Genomic DNA, 22,336 nt, shown 5'->3' on the forward strand with positions numbered 1-22,336 from the left:
GCTGCTGCTGGCTGCCCGCGGCCCCCGCCGCTGCCAGCTGTCTGCACAGCCACTGCAGGCACTCCGAGGATTCCCCGTCCCTTTCCCACTTCTATATTAATTTTTTGAGCTCTGCACTGCTGCAAAAAAAGCAATTTTCTCCCTCCCCAGCCCTCACACTGACCGCACTAATCAGGTCTGGAGCGCGACCCCTGAGACGCCTGCGACAGCAGCCAGCGAACGGCTTGACAGCTCCGCATCTTCCCGGACTCATTACACGCTCGTTTGCAAGGATGTCACCACCCTCGTCACCCGCAAGGGGTTTTTTGGGCGCTCACCTAACACGTCAGGGGTTCGGACCCGTGTTTGTACATGTTCTCAGGCAAATCGCACCTTCTGGAGACAAATGTACCGTGGAAGGGGGTGGTTGGATGTTAATTAACGCCTCTGCAGACGCTGCGTGTTCTTGTTTATGCCGTGAAAAAGCGCCTTTGCTCAGCCCAGGCTTCCTTGAGCCTTCTGCATTGTAACTGCTCGAGCTGAGGGGATTTGTGACCCAAGGAAAACATTGTCCCTTGCTGCCATCCCCTTCTCCATGTCCCTTGGCCATGGGGCTCCCAGGGGAGTTGCTGGAGCGGGGCTTTTGGGGGTGCTGGGTTGCAGCACAGTGCTTTTTGGGGGTTTTTACCTGCTGCACGTCTAAGCCCCTTTACTCCTCACAGCCTTCAGCCTCGGTCTGCAGCACTCCAGGGATTGTGCACCCACCCCATGGGTTATGCACCCATCCTATGGGTTTTGCACCCACTCTGTGGGTTATACACCCACCCCAGGGGTTGTGCACCAATCCTACGGGTTGTGCACCCACCTTGATGGGTTATGCAGCCACGTGAAGGGCTTTTCACCCACCTGAAGGGTTATGCACCCATCATATGGAACATGCAGCCACCCTGATGGGTTGTGCACCAATTCTATGGGTTATGCACTCACTTGAAGGGTTTTGCACCCACCTGAAGGGTTATGGACCCATCCTATGGATTATGCAACCACCCCATGGGTTGTGCATGCACCCTATGGGTTATGCACCCACTTGAAGGGTTATGGATCATATGGATTATATTGCCACCCCATGGGTTATGCACCCACCCTGATGGGTTGTGCACCAACCCTATGGGTTGTGCACCAACCCTATGGGTTATGCAGCTACCCCATGGGTTATGCACCCACTTGAAGGGTTTTGTACTCACCCTGTGGGTTATGCACCCACCCATGGGTTATACACCAATTCTATGGGTTATGCACCCACCCTAATGGGTTATGCCCTCACCCTGTGGGTTATGCACCCACCCATGAGTTATACACCAATTCTATGGGTTAAACCGTTACCTTGATGGGTTATACACTCACCCATGGGTTATACAACCACCCTGATTGGTTATGCCCTCACCCCGTGGGTTATATACTCACCCATGGGTTATACACCCACCCTGATGGGTTATGCCCTCACCCCGTGGGTTATACACTCAACCCTATGGGTTATACACCCACCCTGATGGGTTATGCCCTCACCCCATGGGTTATATACTCACTCATGGGTTATACACCCACCCCATGCCCAACACCAAACTGCTGCTGAATTTGCTGCTGCACACTCCCCTTCTTTTGCCTTTCCCACTCCCTGCAACCCATCAACATCCTTCGACTCAACGAGCTCCCTCTGCTCTTGGGAAAATAAACCACGGGAAGCGGGAGACCCACGAGTCTCCAGCCCAACCAGGTGCCGCACACAAAGATGCTGTCAGGATGATTCACAAACGGTATAAATATAACTCTGTACTCCCAACATCACTCCAGCTCCCCCTGCATGGAGGAGCTGAGAATGGGGGTTCAAAGTCTGTGAGTGAGACAAGATGGGGGGGAAAAGGGGGAAAAATCCCTAAAATGGGGAGAGAATCTGGGAAATCCTGAGATGCTCTATAAAAAACCCAACTTTCTGAATGCGGGATGTCCCTGTGAAAGAAGAAAAAGGGAAAGCGGGTAAAAAATATGGAAGAAAGGGGGATTTGCGGTGATAAAAATAAAAGCTGGGTGATTTTCTTCCCCTCCCACCCTCTCTGTGGGTTCTCAGAGGGTGATTTGCTCGGCCGCCCCGGCGCATCGTCCCCTGAGCGAGGGCTCCAGCGCCCCTCCGTGCAGGGGGATTATGCAAATCCAGCTCCCGCTCGCGAGAAAGTGGGTTAATCCAATATTATTGAGTGGAAAAGGGAAGGAAAAACTCGATGGAGACGGCAGCGCCGTGCAAAAAGCCTCCTCCCCAAAATAAGGGGGAGACGAAGGCCATTGCAAGCTGAAATGTAGGGTTTGGGCTGGCTTTTGGTTTATATTTGGGTATTTCTCTGTATCCTCTTCACACTTAAATACACATATTTATAGCAAAAAACCAACTAGGACTTGACAGAAATACGCCTGTGCACACACCTGGCTCCGGCAACTGAATATATATCAGTACAGCGAGCACATTTTCCTATTTATAAACCTGCTTGGATGCGAAAAAGAGCTTTAAGGCAGAGCCGCTCCTTGTTCAGGGAGCAGAAACAAGATGGTAAACCCAGGAAAAATATCCTATGGAGGAGGGTGGCCCCTCCAGTCGAGGCCACCAACCCAATTAGCTCTTTCTTGTCCTCCTCCGCGAGCAAATGTATAAAGAGCTGAGTTTTCCCCATCCTGGAAAACGTCTGAGTTTTCTCTGATCAAACCCCTGCGGGGGTTTTATTCGTGTTTGGCAGCTTATCTTGAAATTCCCTGGAGAAAGCCAAAAATGCTGCTGGAGACTGCGATATGTGAGGCTGGATCCAGGCTCAGTGCGGCTGGGAGTGATGCTGGTGCAGGGGAGAGTTACAGCCTCCAAATCCCCCCTCCCCGAATCAAACCAGAGGTTCTAAGTCTCACATCCCACATCCTTGAGTATTTTGGGGACAGAGATGGGAAGGAGAAAGAATTTCCTGGGGAGGCTTGAAGAGCCCAGTACTACTCCCCACATACCCTCACATTTCCATCATTTCCCCCCCCAGCATGAAAACCACCCTCTTTTTCACACCATTTCACACCCAACATGCAAATCTTGTTTGTGCAGCAGTGCCAACCTGAGCCCCTCGCTCCCAAACCCCCATTGGCAAAGCCCCCAGCACCGAACCGAGCCTCAAACCCACCTGAAAAACATCATAAAAAGGCTGGAAAGAGCTTCACACAGCTCTTGGGATGATTTCAAAGCCGTTTTACATCTCTTCCCCCACCCAGATTTTCAAAGGCCGCCCTGCTACGCCAAATCAATATTCCCATCAGTGAGAGCATCGTTTGCTTTTCTCTCCTCCATCCAGCCTTGACCTTCTGTTGCACAGGAGCAAAGCAGCCGGGTGGCTCCGTGTCCCCGTCCCCAAGGGCTTGAGAAAAGTCACCGGCATCGCTTACCCGGTACCAGACGATCTCCCGCATCTTCCCATCCGTCTTGAAGTTGCATTTCAAGGTGACAGCATCTCCCACCACCACGGGCGGCAGCGGCTCGATGCTGACGGTCAGGTAGGCTGGAAGAGGTGAAAAAGAGCAGACAAAGAGATGTGAGCTGCCGGGAAGGATGGGGCAAGGGGTTAAAATGTTGTTCTTTAAACCGTTTGATGGTTTTAATGGCTCTGCAAACACTGTCTGCATCCCATATGGGGATAACGCATCGTGTCCCCTCGCAGTGATGAGTTTCAGCTGCTGCCAAAGCACAAAAAGACCCCACAAACTAGGGCAAATCCTTCCTGGCCTTATTTACCAGCTTCTGGCACCAAAAAGGACCCAGCGTTTTGCTGCTTTGCAAAACTGCCCACGTTTGCCTGGATAAACCCTGGGCGCCCAGCTTTTGAGGTTCGCCTTGATCCACATGCAAAGCCCTGACCCTGCAAACTCAAGCCCAACCTCCCTCTGAAGATCTTGGCTTTGACTTGGTCTCCACCATCATCCGCCCCACATCAATTCTGTCCCCATCGCAGACCAAATTCCTCCTCGGAAGGAAAGAAAATGCTTTAAAACCCCTAAATGACTCATTTCCCACGTGAACAGGTCAAATCGGTTGAACAGAGGATTTGCAAAGCCTCAGCTGAGGTTTTACAGCCCAGCTTCTTCCCATCTCCCCTGTAGCTGGATGCAGGATCTGTCCTCATAGCAGAGGGAAAAATCAGAACACGGGCGGCTCCATCTGCCCATTTTCTCCCTGTTTCCCCTCGATTTGCTGCAAAATATTCCAGGAGCACGGAGCAGGCAGGGTCAGGAGGGCAGGCAATTGCATTTCTATTCTATTTTCCTCTATTTCCTCTGGCTGCTGGAAGATCCTGGATTGACAGCCCACTAGATATGAGCCTTTCTTTAGCATCCTTTCCCTGACAGTACCCGTTTGACACCGTTTCCAACCAGGGCGCCCCAAAACAACCCTTAACCCGCTGCAAATATCCATTCTTTTGTAAATTATTGCTTGCGCCAGGTGGAAAAGCAACACTAAAGAACTCCGGAGCGCCTGGAAAATGGGAGCGGGTTTAGAAATGAGGCTGAAGAAATGAAAACTCCTTTGCAGAAAATGCCCTGAAAGGAGGAAAGGTGCTTTTATACGTCCCGCAGCCAGCAATTGGAGGCTCGCAACACTTGTAAAACAAGTTGCCGGTGTTTTCGCAATAAATCTCAAGCGCGACCCGCGGGAGAGGAGGCTGCAACACGTACCTGCTGCAACAGCAAAGCAGCGTGGCCTGGAATACTGAGCATGGGGCTGTCAGGCGCCAGAAACCCTCTTTATACTGGATTTTTGGGGGGTTGTGAAAGCAAATTTGCTGCTGCAATGGGTGGGTTGCAAGGAGATATAGAAAACAGTGACTTTTTCTCGGTGGTGGGGAGTGCTGGAGGGTGTTTTGCAGCGTTGCACACGGGGACAGCAGCACTAAGCGGGGATGTGGGGTGGAAATTAAGGGCTGTTTTAAGGCCTAAAAATGAGGTTTAGTTTTACATCTTTGCCACCCCAGCTCGTCAGCAGCCGCATTTATTTAGGGACGGCTTCTTTCCAGCCTCTCCTCGCCTGGACAGGGTTTATTTTAGCAGGCTAAAGCGAGGATTAATTCCTCACGGCTGCCAACGCAGCACACGCTTCCCCTCGAATTCGGGGCTTTGCAGATGCAGCGATGGGAGAGGAGGAGGAGGAGGGACGCGAGGAAGGTCAGATGAGGTTCCGCAGCCCCGATTCCCCCTGCATTTCCAAAATTGAGACGGGCAACGGGCACAAAAAGCAAAGGGAGGGGGACAAGCGGACGTTTTGCTCGTCTGCCCAAAGGAAATTGGGGACGGAACCTCCACATGTGCGGAAAAACTCTCCGTTGGAGCCGCGGGGTGAGATTATATCTCCCTCCTGCCCCCGGCGTAGATCAACGGGGTGATTAAATAAAGCGGGCGGGTGACAAAGACAGAGCTAAGGTTGCGTTTTCCCTCGTGCCTGTGTATTATTGCGGTACAGGAGTTCCCGGCTCGTAACCGTAGCATCTTAGATGGTTTTCCTGTGCACAGCAATGGGAAGCCGGAGCATCCCTGTCCCAGGTGTTTTGTGGTGGCTTAGACTGTTTTCTGATAGTTGGTGGCTTTTTAAAGTCGAAAACCAGCCAAGCTCGGGGTGTTTCCGTTCACCCACCTCCGCTCACGTGCAGCCATCGCATCGGCACAAGCATTTACCGCAGCAAATCCAACCGCAAACACCCCCAACCTGCTTCTTCCAAACCTCGAAAAAGCCTAATGAGGGGGTTTATTTTTGCTTTACACCCTCCATGGGCTGCACAAATCACTTTGAGATGGCTCAATGGGGCTGCAGCCCACCAGTTTGCACCTCTTTACCCAGTAATTTGGACTGGGCTGTGCTGGGATCTGGATATGGGGTCCTTAAAAATAGTGGGTGATCTGGCATTTCTCCTGTGCAGGTCCTGCCTGACAAAGCCAAAGCTCTGGGGCTTTGGGGCTTGTTGCGCTGGTGCCAGGGCTGCCAGGGGTGATGCAGAGGGGTGATGCTGATGCCTGGACGGTGAAACCCCAAATTCAGAGCAAAATCACCCCAAAAGATGAGGAAAAGAAGGAGGGAAAGAGCTCGAGTGCAAAGGGAGAGAAACAGATGCACAATCCCCGGAGGAGCCAGCCCCCAAAATGCTACAGATGTGTGTAAGGGAGGGGGAAAAGCAGGGAAAATCAAGCCTGCCATCAAAAAAGAACACAAGAATCCAGATGGAGCCGTCCAGAAGCTGCTGGTTTGCTGCTTGACGTGCGAATCTCATCCCTTGTGCCCCCTTCCCTGTGCTTTCCGATGCTGGAGGATGGCAACGTGTCACCGCTCCTCAAAACCCCCCGTTCGCTCCTGGATTTAACAGCTGTGCCAGGTATTGCTGAATTTTAAGGACTTTAAAGAGGGCTGAGCACCAGATTTACTCCTTAGTAGGAGGAGCCCGACCCAACGTCTCCATCATCCTCTGTATTATCAGCATCCCAAAGGCAGCTCCGAACCCCGAAGCTCCTCTCCTTCCCCTTTGCTCTTTTTGAATAAGACACATTTGATAGCGAAAGCTGTGCCGGGCCACCCTCTGATTAAATTCTGACCTATGGAAATTCAGCCTTCTGATTAGATCGCATCCCTGGGGAGAAAAGAGTATTTTTGCTAGCGAGCAGTGGGAATTCTTGCAACATCCAGTTTAAAGGGGAAAAAAAAGGAGAGAGAGGGGGAAGGGAGAGATAAATGAAATGTCCTTTTAAATCAGGAGTGACACATTAATAAAAGGAGCACATTGTAACATGCTCGGCACTTTCAATTACCAAATAGCTGCGAGGGGGGCAGCAGGTTTCACCAGAAAAAGACCCATTTTTGCCCCGTTTTGAGCGTCCCATGGGGGATTTTTGGCATGGGAGAGCAGCCCCATGGACGTCTCATATCCCAGCCCTTCCAAAAATTAACCTTGAACTAGCGATGGGCTTTAACCCTTTGGGATGTGTCCCCAAGGTTCAACCTGTCCCCATCTTTGCGTTTGGGGGCATTTGGAGCAATGACGATGCTTCCAGGGGTGCGAGGGGGAAGATGCTGTGGGATGGAGCTGGAGGAGGGACGCGTCTGTCCCCACTGTGTCCCCCCATCCTTCAGGTGCAAACACGTCCCCCTCAGCTGGAAGCAACGGGGAGAGATAATATTAACACATCATCATTTTAATCAGCCCGTGATTAGCGGGGCTCATACATAATTCACACCGAATCCTCCGCCGCTTTCCGGCGCATCCCCAGGATGGTATTTCGGGGTGCAAATACAAAGAGGGAAGGGGAAAAAAGGAACCAAGAACCCCCACTCATGAGCACAGGGCTGATTTTCATCATTTTCCAAGGTTTAAGTCATCCAGGGGGCACTTTGCTCCTTGCAGAAGAGCCGGTTGCGATGCTAAAAGATCGCTAATCACCCCAAAAAAGTAAAAGCAAAGGGGTGATTTCGCTGCCCGTTCTCAAGCAGAGGAAGATGATGGTCGGCATGAGGGGAAAACACTGGTATCTGCGGGTTTGTGGCCATGTGCGAGGCCTCGGGGACGTCACCTCCCGTGTGGGGGCTGAGGAGCATTAAGCAAACGCGCTTTGACTTGCAGCACTTTGCAACATCTTGTTCATTAAAAATTAAACGTCGACAGTTGCTCTCGTTCCTGTGAGCGCAGCAGATCCCTCCCCCCGCCCTCACAGCTCCGGCTATGCCTTATTTATGATATTCTGCCATGATTTACAGTGATAATGTCTTGCTGCTTTTTCTTGCTAAGCCAGGAGGGCTACAAGGGGCATGAACGGGTGAAGGATTCGCATCTGTCCCAATGAGCGGCCAAATTTTGCTCGGTCTTGAGCTTTTCCTCCTGGAAAGCTGCTGCATTGAGATACATATATATATATATTATAATATATATTCTATTTTTTTTTCTTTTTTTTTGAAGTGGAGCAATAAGTATTTTAACACATATTTAACATCAACGAGCGGAATGGGATGTGCCCTGTGAAGAGCATCGCGCCTCCTTTTGCAAAGGGAAAAATAATATCGGAGCAAGCCCGTTTGTATTTCTAAAAGCACAAACTGCTCGAGTTTTACTCCAATTTTCAGCTTTTCCTTCGACAAAACCAAAAGCCAAGTGTTAGGGGGGCTGAGTGTCACGGAGGCACTCGAGCTTGGTTTAAGGGACAACAGGGTCCAAAGCAACTTTGATTAAACGGGTGAGAAGCAGGGTTTTAGCGCTCCAAAAGTGACTCGAATACAGGTTCGGATATCAGTTGAGGAAAACTATTAAGGGGCAGCAACTAATAATTCAGGAGGTCCACAGAGTGCATGCATGTGGCTTCACCAAAACAATGCCGGCGCCGGCCCTGAGTCCGGGAAGAGTCCACACCTGCCTGATACGGTGTGGGGTTATTGTAAAGGGATACATGTACTCGTATTGAGTACGGAAAGTGTACACTCGCAATCCTGCAAGGGTTAATACACGTGCGAATGTGCATGGAAAGTTACACGTGCTCATGTGGAAGCACGGGAGGAAAATACACTTGCGATTATGCAAGGATTAATTTATACGCGTGCTCGTATTGAGCACGGAAAGTACACGTGCATTAGTGCACGGAAAGTATAAATACACGTGCAAATGTGCACTGAAAGTAGATACACTCGCAATCCTCTGAGGGTTAATTTTACTCACACCCGTGGCGGTGAGGCAAGCGGGGTCTCCATCCCAGGGGGGCTCTCGGTGGCAGCATTTTGCTCCTGCTCCAAGAGATCCGCACAAGGAGCAGAGTCTCGACGAGAGTCCCGTCTTTATAGGCTGATCAGACCTGACTGTGGGCATTCCAGAAGCTTCTCTACCCCCACACTGGCTTTGGGTGCCCCTGAAGCCTCCAAACATCCCCCACACTGGCTCCTCGGCGCTCCCTTCTCCTAACGGCCCTGGCCAGGGGCTCTGGGGCCAAAGGAAAGAAGCTGTCGGCCTCAAGCAACAGAGAGAGAGGGAGATGTGTCTCCTCCTTCCATGATGAAGGAGCGAAGGGAAGAGAGGGGGGTTTGCATCCTGCCACACTGAGCATCCCCAACCCGCTCAAAATTTGGGCCGGATTTTGCAAAACTCGAGCTGGTTCGTGGAATAAAAGTGCAAAAACACGTCCTGCTGCGAGGAAGAGCCCTGCTGGCAGAGAGCAAATTGTATTAACGCTGTGTAAATAGGATATTAACGGGCCGACCAAACAATTAAAGAGCCTGTAATTAAAATTCATCTTCCTTCACACCGCGGCGTATTAAAGTACAAACGTTTAATTAGATGCCTCTTACCTCACAGCCATTTGCATAAGTGGGAGGAAACACTTTGTGGTTGTACGTTTAATTATTCTTTATGGGTTTGCTGGGCTAAACCAGCCCCAAAATCCTTAGGTATTGCAGGGCAAACGTATAGAATATATAGGGAGTATATAGAGAATATGCTTGAGTCTATTTTTCTCTGACTAACTAGGATGCAATAGGCACGTTAAACCCGACAGATCCTATGGACGCCTCTCATGTCTTGTTAGCTCTTTGTCATGCAAATCGATAATTTTAATCGATACATCGATCGAGAGCGGCCGGTTTGGCCTTTCGACCCCTTTTAAATCCAGATTAACTGAGAAAACCACTTCATCAGGGCTGGGGGACAGACTGACCCCAAGGGGTTCTGCCGCACTTAGGGTTTAATGATCAAAACCTGTCATAACTCTACAAAACGATGCGTTTTTTAAGCTTTATCAGTTCAAAGTGTATGCCCGTGTCCCAGTCCGAAGCTTTTTGCTTTGCTTTGGGGTGTATAACGTGAAAATTAAACTCAACTTCCAACAATTCCAATGCTGGTGACAAAACCCAGTTGAGACGGGGGTTTGAACGCCGCCCACAACTGTGATTTTTGCCTCAAATCCTGGATTTCTCCTGGAAAAAATATCCTAGCCAAAAAGTATAAAGCAATAAAGCCTAATTTTCAGTACCCAACATCACTTTGTGTGCAGCCGTCTCAGCATCACACAGAGTATCTTCACCACTGTGCGATCACATAAGGGCTTCCCAAAGAGTTATGTCAATATATCTTAAGGAAAAAAAATCAATTTTTAGATGGTTTTTGTCCTCATTATGAACGCTACAGTCGTTTTGACGTTCTTAAGGGGAGAGATTGAATCTTACACGCCAGCGTCTGTAGCGAAACCCCGGTGTGGTGCAGCAACACCGCAGGTTGTGGAGAAACGAGGCTCTAAATGGCTCACGCTGGCCTGAAAACATGTTACAAATGCTCTGGCTTTGCGGGGTTTTCATGCACATCAGCATGGTCAACGACCTCGGACAGAAAAGGAGAGTTTGGGCCACTTCAGGCATGGAAATGCAATGGATGATTTGGGTGGTGGGAGCCTTGGGATGCTGCGGTGTCTTCTCCTGCTGCTCAAACATCCACCTCCTGCCTCTTCTCCAGCTCCTCCTTCCACCATTTCCACCTTTCCCTCTCCAACATCCATCTCTTCTATATCCTCTTTCCACCATTTCCATCTCTCCAACATCCATCTCCTGGCTCTTCTCCATCTCCTTCATCCACCATCTCCACTTTTCCAACATCCATCTTTTCCATCTCCTCCTTCCACCATTTCCACCTTTCCCTCTCCAACATCCATCTTTTCTGTCTCCTCCTTCCACCATTTCCACCTCTCCCTTTCCAACATCCATCTCCTGCCTCCTCTCCATCACTTCCTTCCATCATTTCCAGCTTTCCAACGTCCATCTCCTGCCTCTTCTCCATCTCCTCCATCCACCACCTCCACCTTTCCAACATCCATCTTTTCCATCTCCTCCTTCCACCACTTCCACTTCTCCAATGTGCACTCCTGCCCCTTCTCCACCTCCTTCATCCACCATTTCCATCTTTCCCCCTCCAACATCCATCTTTTTTATCTCCTCCTTCCAGCATTTCCACCTTCCCAACATCCATCTCCTGCCCCTTCTCCATCTCTTCCTTCCACCACTTTCACCTTTCCCTTTCCAACATCCATCTTTCCCATCTCCTCCATCCACCACTTCCACGTTCCCCTCTCCCGTTTCCTTCTATCAGCCACCCAACCACCAGCTCTATCCATCACCAAGCACCAGCTAACAGACCAGATGTAAACACCACCGTTTTCACAAACCCATCGCCACCGTTGGCGCGTGTCTCTCGACAAACAAATCCACGGTGGATGGAGCCATCCGTATCAGCTATGCGGTTTGGTCACGGACTGAGACAAAACCCGCTTTAACGTCTCCATCGCACCTTTTCTAAGTGAAAGCTCATCGGCAAGAGCTGTTCCAGCTCATTGGAGCACAAGATGAGAAAGCCCATTTCTAGCTCGGCTCCTTCGACTCGCAGCACCGAGTTAGTGCTTGTACTACATCTCCGTCAAGGCGTTTGCCTCAAATCCTCGGGAAATGGGTCATTCCAGCAAGAAGATGGAAGTTTGGAGGCAAAACGTCTGGAACAAACCCGTGTCCTCCTACAAACACCTGGAACAACCTTCAATGTGTCGTTTGGATGCTCAATGGATCCTGCAACCTAAAAATCAGGTGGTTTCCAAGACAGAAACTCAGAGATGCAACGCTAGCGGCATAGATCCTGAAGTCATGAAGCCAAAGGCCACGTCTTGTCCACCCTGTGAAGCCAAACCCATCGCCTGCAAAATGAGAGATGCTCCAGGTGGTGCAGAAGTGATGATTTGGGGGTGAATGCAAGAAAAAGGAGGTTTGGAGGAAAGCAACAGGCACTGGACAACTGGGAGCAGCAGGATTTTGAGGGTACCTTACTGGGATGAATGGGAAATCTCTTCCATTTGGGTAATACTTCAACACCTGCGAGGCATGAGGTTACCCCTAGATGAACATGGAGAAAGACCAGAGACCCACCCAAAACCAACAGCCACTTGCGAAACACCGACCCAACCCCCAAACCCCATCAATCAACCCCCCCAAAAAACAGTTTATGTGAAGAAGATGAGTCTCACCATCATACGCAGCTTATCAGCAGGGTTGTGCTCACCGCTTTGATAACTCTTCTTGATATATCGTATTGTATTAGCTGCTACCAGACCCCCCCCGCACAGGCTGGGAAGTTATGTACGTAAATTATAGATTTAATATTTATCTCCCGCCGTCACGCGGACGTGAAGTATGTTTAGCAGCACTTACTCCAGCTTGGTAAAGCTTTATTTATAATTTCTCCCCCCATGCTGCTCAGCATCGCCGTAAAGCCAATGGCTTATAACACACGCCTCCGTTTCCTAACGACGCCGGGTGTGGGGGGAAGGAGAATTTTACTACTGCATCTTCACACCGCTGATATTGCCATTAAACCAGAGTGCTGGAGCACCCAGCTGCTGTTTACAGCCGCTAAAATTGGTGGTCGTGACCCGCGATGGGTCATTGGGTTTGGATTTTTGGAAGAGAAAGGTGCTTGTCATCATTATATTGCTTGTTGGTCTCGTTCTTTTATCCCCAGTTACAGGTTATTTAAGGATTTGGCCATCCTGGGTGATTTTTTGGGCGGGTTTCGGAGTCCTAAATGATGTCTTATCCCAAGAGAAGAGGGAAATGAAACCTGGGAGAGCCCCAAAACAAGAAGCCGGTGACATAACCAATTGGGAGCAATGGCTTTGCCGGCACCTCTCGGCCTCTCCCCGGCAGCGCAAGCCGCTGCCGGTGCCAAAACGAAGCCAAAACCCCCCATGGGTCAACCAGGGCCTCCCATGCCCTATTTTTCAAATAGAGATGACACTCTTCATTTGCATATATGCAAATAGGGGCCAATTACCTTGCCAGTCGTGCTGTTTGAAAACCCCCTCATGCCAGCTGTTTAAGGTAGAGCCCTCAAAACCAATTGAACCTCAATTTTCTTCCCGTTTCATGAGCTAAAGGCGACAGATCTGGGCAAAACAAGGTGCAAGGGCTGGGAGATGCCGCCCATGCCTTGGAGCAGCTCTGAGCACTCATCCTTCCTCTCTCACCCCAAATTTTCCTTTCCCCATTTAAGCAAACCCAATTCTCACCGGATTCTTGTCCTCCTGCAGATTTCCCCCAAAGCCCCTGATTTTTCCTTAAGATTTCCACCCCAAATTGCCACCGAGCCCAACCGTAGAGCCAGAACCCCCTCCTGCGTGCCGCTCGTGCTAATAACTCCCAGCAGAGATTTGCTTTCTCCTTTTTCTAATGATGCCTCATTGTAGCTGTTAATTAACCCCAAGACCTCCTAAAAAACCCCAACTCTTTATATTCCCTGACCCTGTTAGCGCTTTAGCAGCTCTCCCCGTGCTGCACCGTGGGACGCTCCTCCGAGCGCATTTATTAGTAATTCCATGTATTTCCAGAGAGACTCACAGTGGGGTCTTGTCTTTCCCCAGCAAATCCTGAGCTCACCAGACGGGGTATTTTTCTACACTCCTACTTTTGCAGAGCGGGAGCCACCAAAACCAACGCGACGCCTCCAGCATGCTGCAACATCCCCCCTAAAAATGCATTGCAATAGAATATGTTGTCCCCCCAACGCCTGGGCAAGATGTGGGTTAATACCCAGGTGTCAGGATGCAACCTTAGCAGCCTCCCCATGCCAAAAATTCACATTTCCTCTCCTTTCGTATTGTTTTTCATCATGATGGGATCTGCAAATCTCCAGCAAACCCCGTCCAGATGTGGGGGTTTAATCCAGAATTAAGTGCGGCAGGAGAAGGAGATACTATATTATAATCCTGTGCTGCAAAGACTTGGAAATGTTGGGGCTTTTTTCACCCCCAAAAACCTCTTTTCCAGCAACAGGCTCTGCTTTGCATCCTGACACAGAAGAGATTCACTTCTGGCAGCTCTCCCTGTGTTGGCATCAGGAAGATGCAACATCTGGATGCTGCCCCCGAGCACGGGGGATTATGGAAAACCTCACCTGGGATCAAGGGTCTCGTCTCCAGCTGGTGCTGAGCAAAAAAAACCACCCTGGAGATGCAATTCAGAAGGAAAAAAACTAAAGTGAATTATTTGTATCCAGCCTGGTTTGTCAGAGCTCTAAACTGAAGCGGATGGATTAGATACAGATGTTGAAGTCTGGGAAAAAAGGTGTTGAGCCCTCAGCAAAGTCTGATCCGGGTCTTGGGTGAGCGGGGACGGACACGCCGATGGTTTTGTTGCTGCTTCATCCCCCGTCGGGGTGAGGATTATGACACCGGCAGCTCATTATTGGAAAGCAGGGCTCACGGTGTTAATCTAGGCTGGAGCTTAATCCCAGTCAGGGCTAATTAGCGGAGCTGGGAGCGGCAGGGAGATGCTCGAATGATGCTCTTGGAGTAAGTCTTGCTGTGTGCCTCAGTTTCCCTGCTTGCAAGTAAGACCTTTCACAAACCCATCTGAGATCCAGCGAAAATCCCATCCCGGAGTAATAACGAGAGGTTATTAAAGATGCTGCTCCTCTGCAAATTAAGCGGAATTTTGAATTTTTCCCACCTAAAACCTCACAATCCTCCCTAAACCGTCTCTTCTTCCAGCTTTAGTGGGAGATACACAGACTTGGGGTGGGCAGAACTGGGAAAGATAATTAATTTCACTTAAGAATGAGGAGGAGGGTTTAGGTTTAGATGCTGCCATTAGGTTTCCCATGGAGTTAAGCATCTCGGTGAGGTGTCGGCGGGGTTTTGCTCTGCCAAGGTGGCCCAAGAGAAGTCGGTGACCGTGACCCAGCTGATGAATTCACTTATTTATTTCTCTATTTGCAGGAAATCCAATTATCCCATATTTCTGATTGGTGACAAATGAGGCAGCCATCGATTCTCCCCTCCATCCCCGGCTCTGCCGGGAGCGCTCTCCGCCCGCACCATCGATTCCTGTGCCGTGGAACTGCAAAGGGATTATTCATGATTTTTTCCCCCATCTTCCCTCTGAACAACTTCTCTGCAGCACAACCTTGGGCAGAGGACGGGGAACAAAGCCCAGCACCAGCTGCAAGTGCCAAGTGCTACTAAATCCACTTTTTTCTTGCAAGTTAGAGAGTGATGTGCAGCTTTTTACCCCAAAAATGACCTGGAGGGAGCTGGGGAAGGTTGGATTGTCACCTTTAGTGAAATTGGGTGCTGAAAAGCAGCCAAAGCCACCCTGAGCCTTTCTGAAAACCCCTCTGTGCTCTCATGGGGAGTGTTCTGGAGGCAGCTGGAGTTTCTGGATGTATATGGGAGTAGGGGATGGATGGATGGATGGATGGATGGATGGATGGATGGAGCTACAGAGGGATGGATGAACGAACAGAGAGAGGGATGGAGGGAGTGATGCAGGAATAGAAGAATGAAGGGATGAAGGAAAGGATGGAGAAGTGGAGGGATGAAGGAAGAGATGGATGGAAAAATAGAGGGACGGAGGGATGAAAGAAGGGATGGATGCAGGGAAGAAGGAAGGGATAAAGGAATAAAGGAAGGGAAGGAGGAATGAAGGAATAAAGGAAGGGATGGAGGGATGAAGGAATAGAAGGATAGAGGAAGAGATGGGTGGAAAAAATAGAGGAATGGAGGGATGGAGGAATAGAGGGATGCAGGAAGGGATAGATGGAAGAACAGACGGATGGAGGGAAGAACAGAGGGGTGGATGGAGCAGAGGGATGGGTGGAAGGAGGGATGAAGGGACAGACAGACTGATGGGTTCATGGAACAAATACCTGCACATCCTACATTACAACAGACACAACACACCAGGATTTCCAGCTACAGCCTCTGGCCCTGGCCCAGAAAAGCCCCTCACAGGCACCAATTTGGCATTCAGTGCATCCCAACCTCCCCTCACCCCCGGCACAGGATTTTGCCGTTTCCCTCGGTATCTCCCCCAACTCAGCCCCATCCGCCGCCTTTTCCCCTCCATCCCCACCGTCCCCTTGCTGACCAAAGCCAGATTGCTAATTCCAAGCTCCCCTCTCCTCCCCGATTAACGCTCCGTGATTAATAATCCCTTTGCTTTCCCAGTAATGCCGCGCCGCTAATAAGATTAAAACATATCTCTCTCCTACAGCACTGATTCACAACGCTGATTTACGATTACTTTGCCGCTCTTACGGAGAGGATACACACGGCTGCTACCTTAATCCCTATCCATCTCCGCACCATTGAGAAATAACTGCTAATTAATACCTTTCTGTCTCCCGACTGCTTCCAGATATGCCCAGCTATCAGTATTTGTCTGCCTTCTTGCTCCTGATCTCCAAGGCTGATAGAGCAAACTCCCAGTCCTGCTCAATGTGTTATCCCTGCAGAGGGGATTTTGGGGTTTTTCCCCCCAAAATGGTGACATCCCGGAGGTCCTTGCACCCCAAGTTTGATCACAGCAAAGCTGAGGAGGTTTTTCTGAGCATCTTTTCCTGGGGATGATCTCAGCTCCATCTCCCCATGACTCCACTTGTCCCACATCCAGCCCTATTCCTGCATCACGACCCCACATTCCCCAGCCAGTTGGGATACGGAGCATCCTTAGATAAACTAAACAGCCCCATTTTTCACCCCATTGCATATTTTCCTCCTCTGCCAGGAGACCCTGGACTGGCCAAGCCAAGCAGCTGGATGCTTTAGGAACGACAGAAAGAGCTCGGGAAGGCGAAAAAAAGGGCAAAGAGAAAACTACCAGAGCCTCTGATCTGATGAATGTGGCAGGGGAGGCCGATGCTCTGCTTTTAATAAAACATAACGAAGCGTAGGATCATAAAATATTTCCTTTAATTCAGTGCTCCCGCGAGGCTGGCTAAGAGAGGCTGGGTAATGCGGTAGGTTTTCCTCGCGGCTCGTCGGGGGGTTGAGCGCTGCTGGGGTTGTTAAACAGCCCATTTGAAAGCGTGGAAGAGCTCTCCTTTCCATTTCCAGCCCAGTTTGGGGGGCAGGAAGATGGGGGGCTGTGTAGACCCCCATAGAGCTGAAGCGCATCCCTCCCGCTGCACGATTCGGGGGGGTCCCCAGCTCCAAAGCCGCATTGCTTCACCCCACAAAGATGGACCTTTTGCGGTGGAAAAAGGTCAAAAAGCAAATTGAGGTGGGATGTTGGACTCCCATCCTCATCCCCAGCGAGTATATACATGTCTAAGCATATATATTAAAAAAAATACTATATATATATATATATATATACACACATCTCCAAGGCAGTGTGGCGTAAGTGATTAACATTCTTGCGTTAAAAATCTCTCCGCATCTGCTTTGTCCTGCACTCAGCACTAAATATAACCGCTTCAATATGCTTCTCTCCCTTCACCAGAGAGATAACATTGTTTAAATAAGCCCTTTCAATTCAAAAGAGTCGGGTTGTTTTCTCACAGCGGGGAGCTTTGCGCAGATCAGGAGCCAGAGGAGGGTGGTCCATGCAAATCAACCCCGAGCCACCAGCATCCCCAACATCCAAATGTCCAAATCCCACCCCCTTCCAAATCATTTCCCACCACGAAGTCGCCCAGATGTAATTTCCCCGCTCTAAAAAAATACACAAAGAAATTAAAGACGCGTTTCTAGGAGCGGATGACGGGTTGAATTTGGAAACCTCGAGCGTCGCTGCGCTCCCACGCTGCTGCTATAATTATAGTGGCGTAAATGCGTTCTCCGTCAGGAGGAAACCCAACCATCCTCAGCCAGGCGACCGCTTGCAAAGAACTTCCGTAGGAAAGCAAATAAAACAAAGCCGCGATAACGCAACGAGAGATAAATAGAGCTTAAAAAGAGCCGCCTCCGCCGGCGCTTATGGGAAATATCTCATGATCGAGTCGCGAGGCGGGGAGATGGTTTGAGTGGAGATGGAGGTTTTTCTGTAGGAATTATGGTCTACCTGAGGCCAAATCAATGGAACTCAGCCTTGTTCCTGGTGGTGTTCTATTTTTTGCATCCTTTCTGGAGTAATATCAACCTGTTACATGATGCTTCTCCAGCATTTCTACATAGAAAATCCCCACTCGCTACCAGCTTGCTGGATATATTTTGGGGTAGTGGATAAGGCAAAGTTGCCCAAATCGTCCCACCTGGCTCTGAGTCACCATCTCCTTCTGCAACACAACTTGGCAGGTGTATCTTTGGGAGAAAAACCAAGAAAAGCAGTTAAATTCAAGCACCGGCTCTTGGGATGCTCTTGGACACGGCAAAGCATGTGGTCCCTTCATCTTGCAGCTCGTGCAGAAGCTGAATCTGCAGGGAACAGGGCTTTTCTGGGCTTAAAAATATGAGGAAGATGCTTGATGGAGCAAAAAAACTATCTCAGATCATAGTACATCAAGGGACGGCCTGAATTCAGGTTGGAAATCTTCCCAAGCGCGACTTAGAGCCAAGCTTTGAACTCTGCTCTCCAGAGGTGCAAAGCTGGGATGGAAACCTAAATCACTTGGCCATTAAAATGCCTTTCTAGATCATTTCCAGCCAAACCAAGGAGATATATATATATTTTAGAAGGAAAGACGGAGCCAACAGACAACTTGTCATGAAGAAGGTGCTCGTCTCTACAAGAAGACTCATGGGGTACAGGGAGCTCAGCTCACCCGCATCCCTACCACCTCAAAATTGGGGTGATTCTGGTGATTTTAGTGGTACCTGCTGAGCCGGAGCCTTTTTCTCCTCCTCCTGATGTTATGGCCCATCTCTCGGTGCCCAAAATGATGCCAACTGCCAGGCAAAAATCTCAATTGTCATCATTTTCCTCTTCTCAAGCATTATCAGCCCCAAGTGGAAAACCAGTCCCAGCACGAGCACCATCAAAAGCAACATTCCTACCAGTGAATCCAGGGTTATCGATGAAACACATCCCAAAAAACGCATTTCCATGGCCGGCAGTCCACCCAGAAGCAAACCTGAGTGTCCCCCTGCACCCCACCCCTCACCCGAAGGAACCAAACCCCCATCGCTCCGCATATTTCCATTGCTCTGCATCCCTTTGCGAAGGAAAAAAATAGGTATAAATATATGTACCCAAATCTTCATCCTGCTCCAAACCAACCTCCATCCTCGCTCCAAACCAACCTCCATCCTCGCTCCAAACCAACCTCCCTCCTCGCTCCAAACCAACATCCATCCTCCTCCAAATCAACCTCCCTCCTGCTCCAAACCAACCTCCATCCTGCTCCAAACCAACCTCCCTCCTGCTCCAAACCAACCTCCATCCTTGCTCCAAACCAACCTCCATCCTGCTCCAAACCAACCTCCATCCTGCTCCAAACCAACCTCCATCCTGCTCCAAACCAACCTCCATCCTCGCTCCAAACCAACCTCCATCCTGCTCCAAACCAACCTCCATCCTGCTCCAAACCAACCTCCATCCTTGCTCCAAACCAACCTCCATCCTGCTCCAAACCAACCTCCATCCTGCTCCAAATCAACCTCCATCCTGCTCCAAACCTCCATCCTGCTCCAAACCAACCTCCATCCTGCTCCAAACTAACCTCCATCCTTGCTCCAAACCTCCATCCTGCTCCAAACCAACCTCCATCCTCGCTCCAAACCAACCTCCATCCTCCTCCAAACCTCCATCCTGCTCCAAACCAACCTCCATCCTGCTCCAAACTAACCTCCATCCTTGCTCCAAACCTCCATCCTTCTCCAACCTCCATCCTCGCTCCAAACCAATCTCCATCCTTCTCCAAATCTTCCTCCTCACTCCAAACGTCCCTCATTGGGGTTGTCAGGATCCTATTAATGATATTTTTTGCTTCTAGCTATCACCAGCACCAATTGCATTTCAAAGGAGTGGCTCCTCTGCTGCCAACACACATAAACCAGGTGCTAACGCTGCGAGATCACGGAATTGCAGCAAGGAGGGTCCCCCAAAAAGGCCTTGAGGTCACCCCATTAGATAAGCACATGGGGAGGGCTCTGACACAGTGTTTAGGGGGGATAAACCAAATTTTTCAGCCAAATGAGAGTAAAAACAAACACCTTCCCCAGTTCAAATGGTTCAGCAGACCCTAGAAACTTCATTTTATAGAATAATGCTATAGAGGGAGCCATGGCGGTGGGTTATTGTTGCCGCATTTTGCTACGAGCCCACCTGCCCTTGGCACTCCGGGTGACTCCAGCCCCCAAAAGCGTCGAAAACAAGCCCGTGATTGATGGTTTATTTTAGGAAGGAGAAGGGGAAAAGTAGGAAGGAGATAATGCTGGGGGAAGAGATAATGTGAGTGCCAGTCATTAGTGAAAAACAAGCCCATCAGTGCTCCAAGTGCCTCGGCAGCAAGCAAACAAAAGGGCAAAGAGAGCAGCTTGGCAAGGGAACAGAACTGGCGGCATCAGCTGCATCCTCCTCCTCGCAGCGGGATTTGTGGTGTGCGAAGTTTGCAAAGCAAGAGCTGCACCTCCAGGAAATCAAGATTTGGGGGCTCCTTGCCTCGATTTGCCTTTTTGCTGAGAAAAGAGCAAGATATGGTGTCACTGAAACCGTGGTTTTCTCATAGAAAATAGGGGGGGAAAGCCCAAAGCGCTGAGGAAATCCCATGGGTCCCAAGCGGGGTGATGGTTTGTCCTCCCTGTGCCTGGTCCCAGGCAGGTTCTGGCCATCCCCATCCTTGCTGGGATAAGGTGTTGGCTCCATCCCACCTTCCTGGGAGACTTTTCCCTCAACAAGTGCTGCAGGAGCCTTCGCAGGATCCTTGTCCCTGTCTCAGCCTAATTCCCGAGCCATTAGCACGTCTGGATTAAATCAAACCCACTCTTATCACAACACAGCGGAGGGCTTTTTGTCGGCAGATCTTGGCAAAAGGAACAAGGCAAAGCTGGTCATGCTTTCCCAGTCGAGGATTTTCTGACAGAAAAGACCATTTCTGCAATGACAACCAGGAAAAAAAACCCGAAACATCTCCCCAGAATGGGAGGTTTGTGAGAACATGGTTAATGTCACATCTGGATGCTCCGTGAAAACCCATTGATGCAGGAGCTGAGCTGCATTTCCACGTTGCCCAAGCCCGGGTGCAACACCAGGGTATAGACACCTTGTCTGCAAGTGCTTGAGGGCATCAGAGAAATCACAGCGCGTACAGGAGGCCTGTGAGGTATACAGCATTTAGCATATGGCGTATAGCATTTAGCACGCAGCATATAGCACTTTGCATTTAGCATGTAGAATTTAGCATGTAGCACATCACATTTGGTGCCTTGCATTTAACAGGTAGCACCTTGTGTTTAGCAGGTAGCACGCTGCGTATAGAACGTAACACCTTGCATTTAGCACGTAGCGTATAGCACCTTGCATTTAGAATGCAGCACCTTTCGTTTAGCATGTAACATATAGCACCTTGCATTTAGCATACTGTATTTAGCACACTGCATATAGAATGTTGCACCTTGCATTTAGCACCTTGTATTTAGCTTTAGCATATAGCACTTTGCATTTAGCACCTTGCATTTAGCATGTAGCACATTGTATATAGAACGTAACACCTTGCATTTAGCAGGTAATATATAGCACCTTGCATTTAGTGGGTAACATATAGCATCTTGCATTTAGCGCATTGCATATAGAACGTTGCACCTTGCATTTAGCACCTGGCACTTAGCATTAGCATATAGCACTTTGCATTTAGCACCTTGCATTTAGCACGTAGCACGTTGCATTTGGCACCTTGTACATAGAATGTAGCATTTAGCACTTGGCATTTAACGTGTTGCACTTTGCATTTAGCATATAGCGTTTAGCATATAGCGTTTAGCACACAGCAAGGGCTGCTTAGCTCAAGGCTCTTGCAAGCAAATCTGTACCACAAGCCCTTATTTCAGCAGCAAGGGGAGCACCATCCCCAACCCAAACCCTCCAGCATCCCTAGGCTGGACTTATTTTGGGGGGTACTAAGAATTCCAAGGGATTGCTTGTTGCAGGAAGGGAATTTGGGGGGTAAACACCACAAAACTGAGCTCTGACACATGGGGGAGCTTCTGAAATGCTCAGGGACAACCAGGGACCAGCTACGATTTAATGCATGAGTGTTTCCACAAATTAATAAAGCCCAGACTATCTCCGCACCCCAAAGATGCTCATTAGCTTGGGAAGGTATAAGGCGAGGGGAAGATCCTTGCATGTGTTAAAGGGTTTTTTAAAGAGCTCTGGGTTCAAACTGTCAGCTCTAAACTGTTCAAAAATGGAGCTGGTGGGAAGAGAAAAATTGGGCTAATTGGGGAAGGGCAATTAGTACGGCCAGGAGGATTTTCGGACGGTGCTGCGTGGCCTGGATTTACCAGAGAGCAAAGCCCAGGCTTCATACAAATGCAGAATCCATGGAAATAGTAGGCGAGGATTAAAAAATGAGGTGAC

At 49.6% G+C, this 22,336-nt stretch overlaps 1 protein-coding gene across 1 annotated transcript in view; it reads right to left on the bottom strand.

Annotated features, from left to right (window-relative positions):
• Positions 1 to 22,336, bottom strand: part of IGSF21 (immunoglobin superfamily member 21) — a gene marked incomplete at its 3' end in the record, with an annotated part of 40,127 nt that overhangs the window by 14,128 nt on the left and 3,663 nt on the right. Inside the window, exon 2 of the mRNA XM_080358914.1 lies at positions 3,445 to 3,557. Coding sequence (XP_080215040.1) covers positions 3,445 to 3,557 — 113 coding nt within the window. The remainder of the gene's footprint in view (positions 1 to 3,444; positions 3,558 to 22,336) is intronic.

This window comes from Nesoenas mayeri (genome assembly GCF_963082525.1).
Source record: "Nesoenas mayeri genome assembly, chromosome: 24".
Taxonomy (NCBI): domain Eukaryota; kingdom Metazoa; phylum Chordata; class Aves; order Columbiformes; family Columbidae; genus Nesoenas; species Nesoenas mayeri.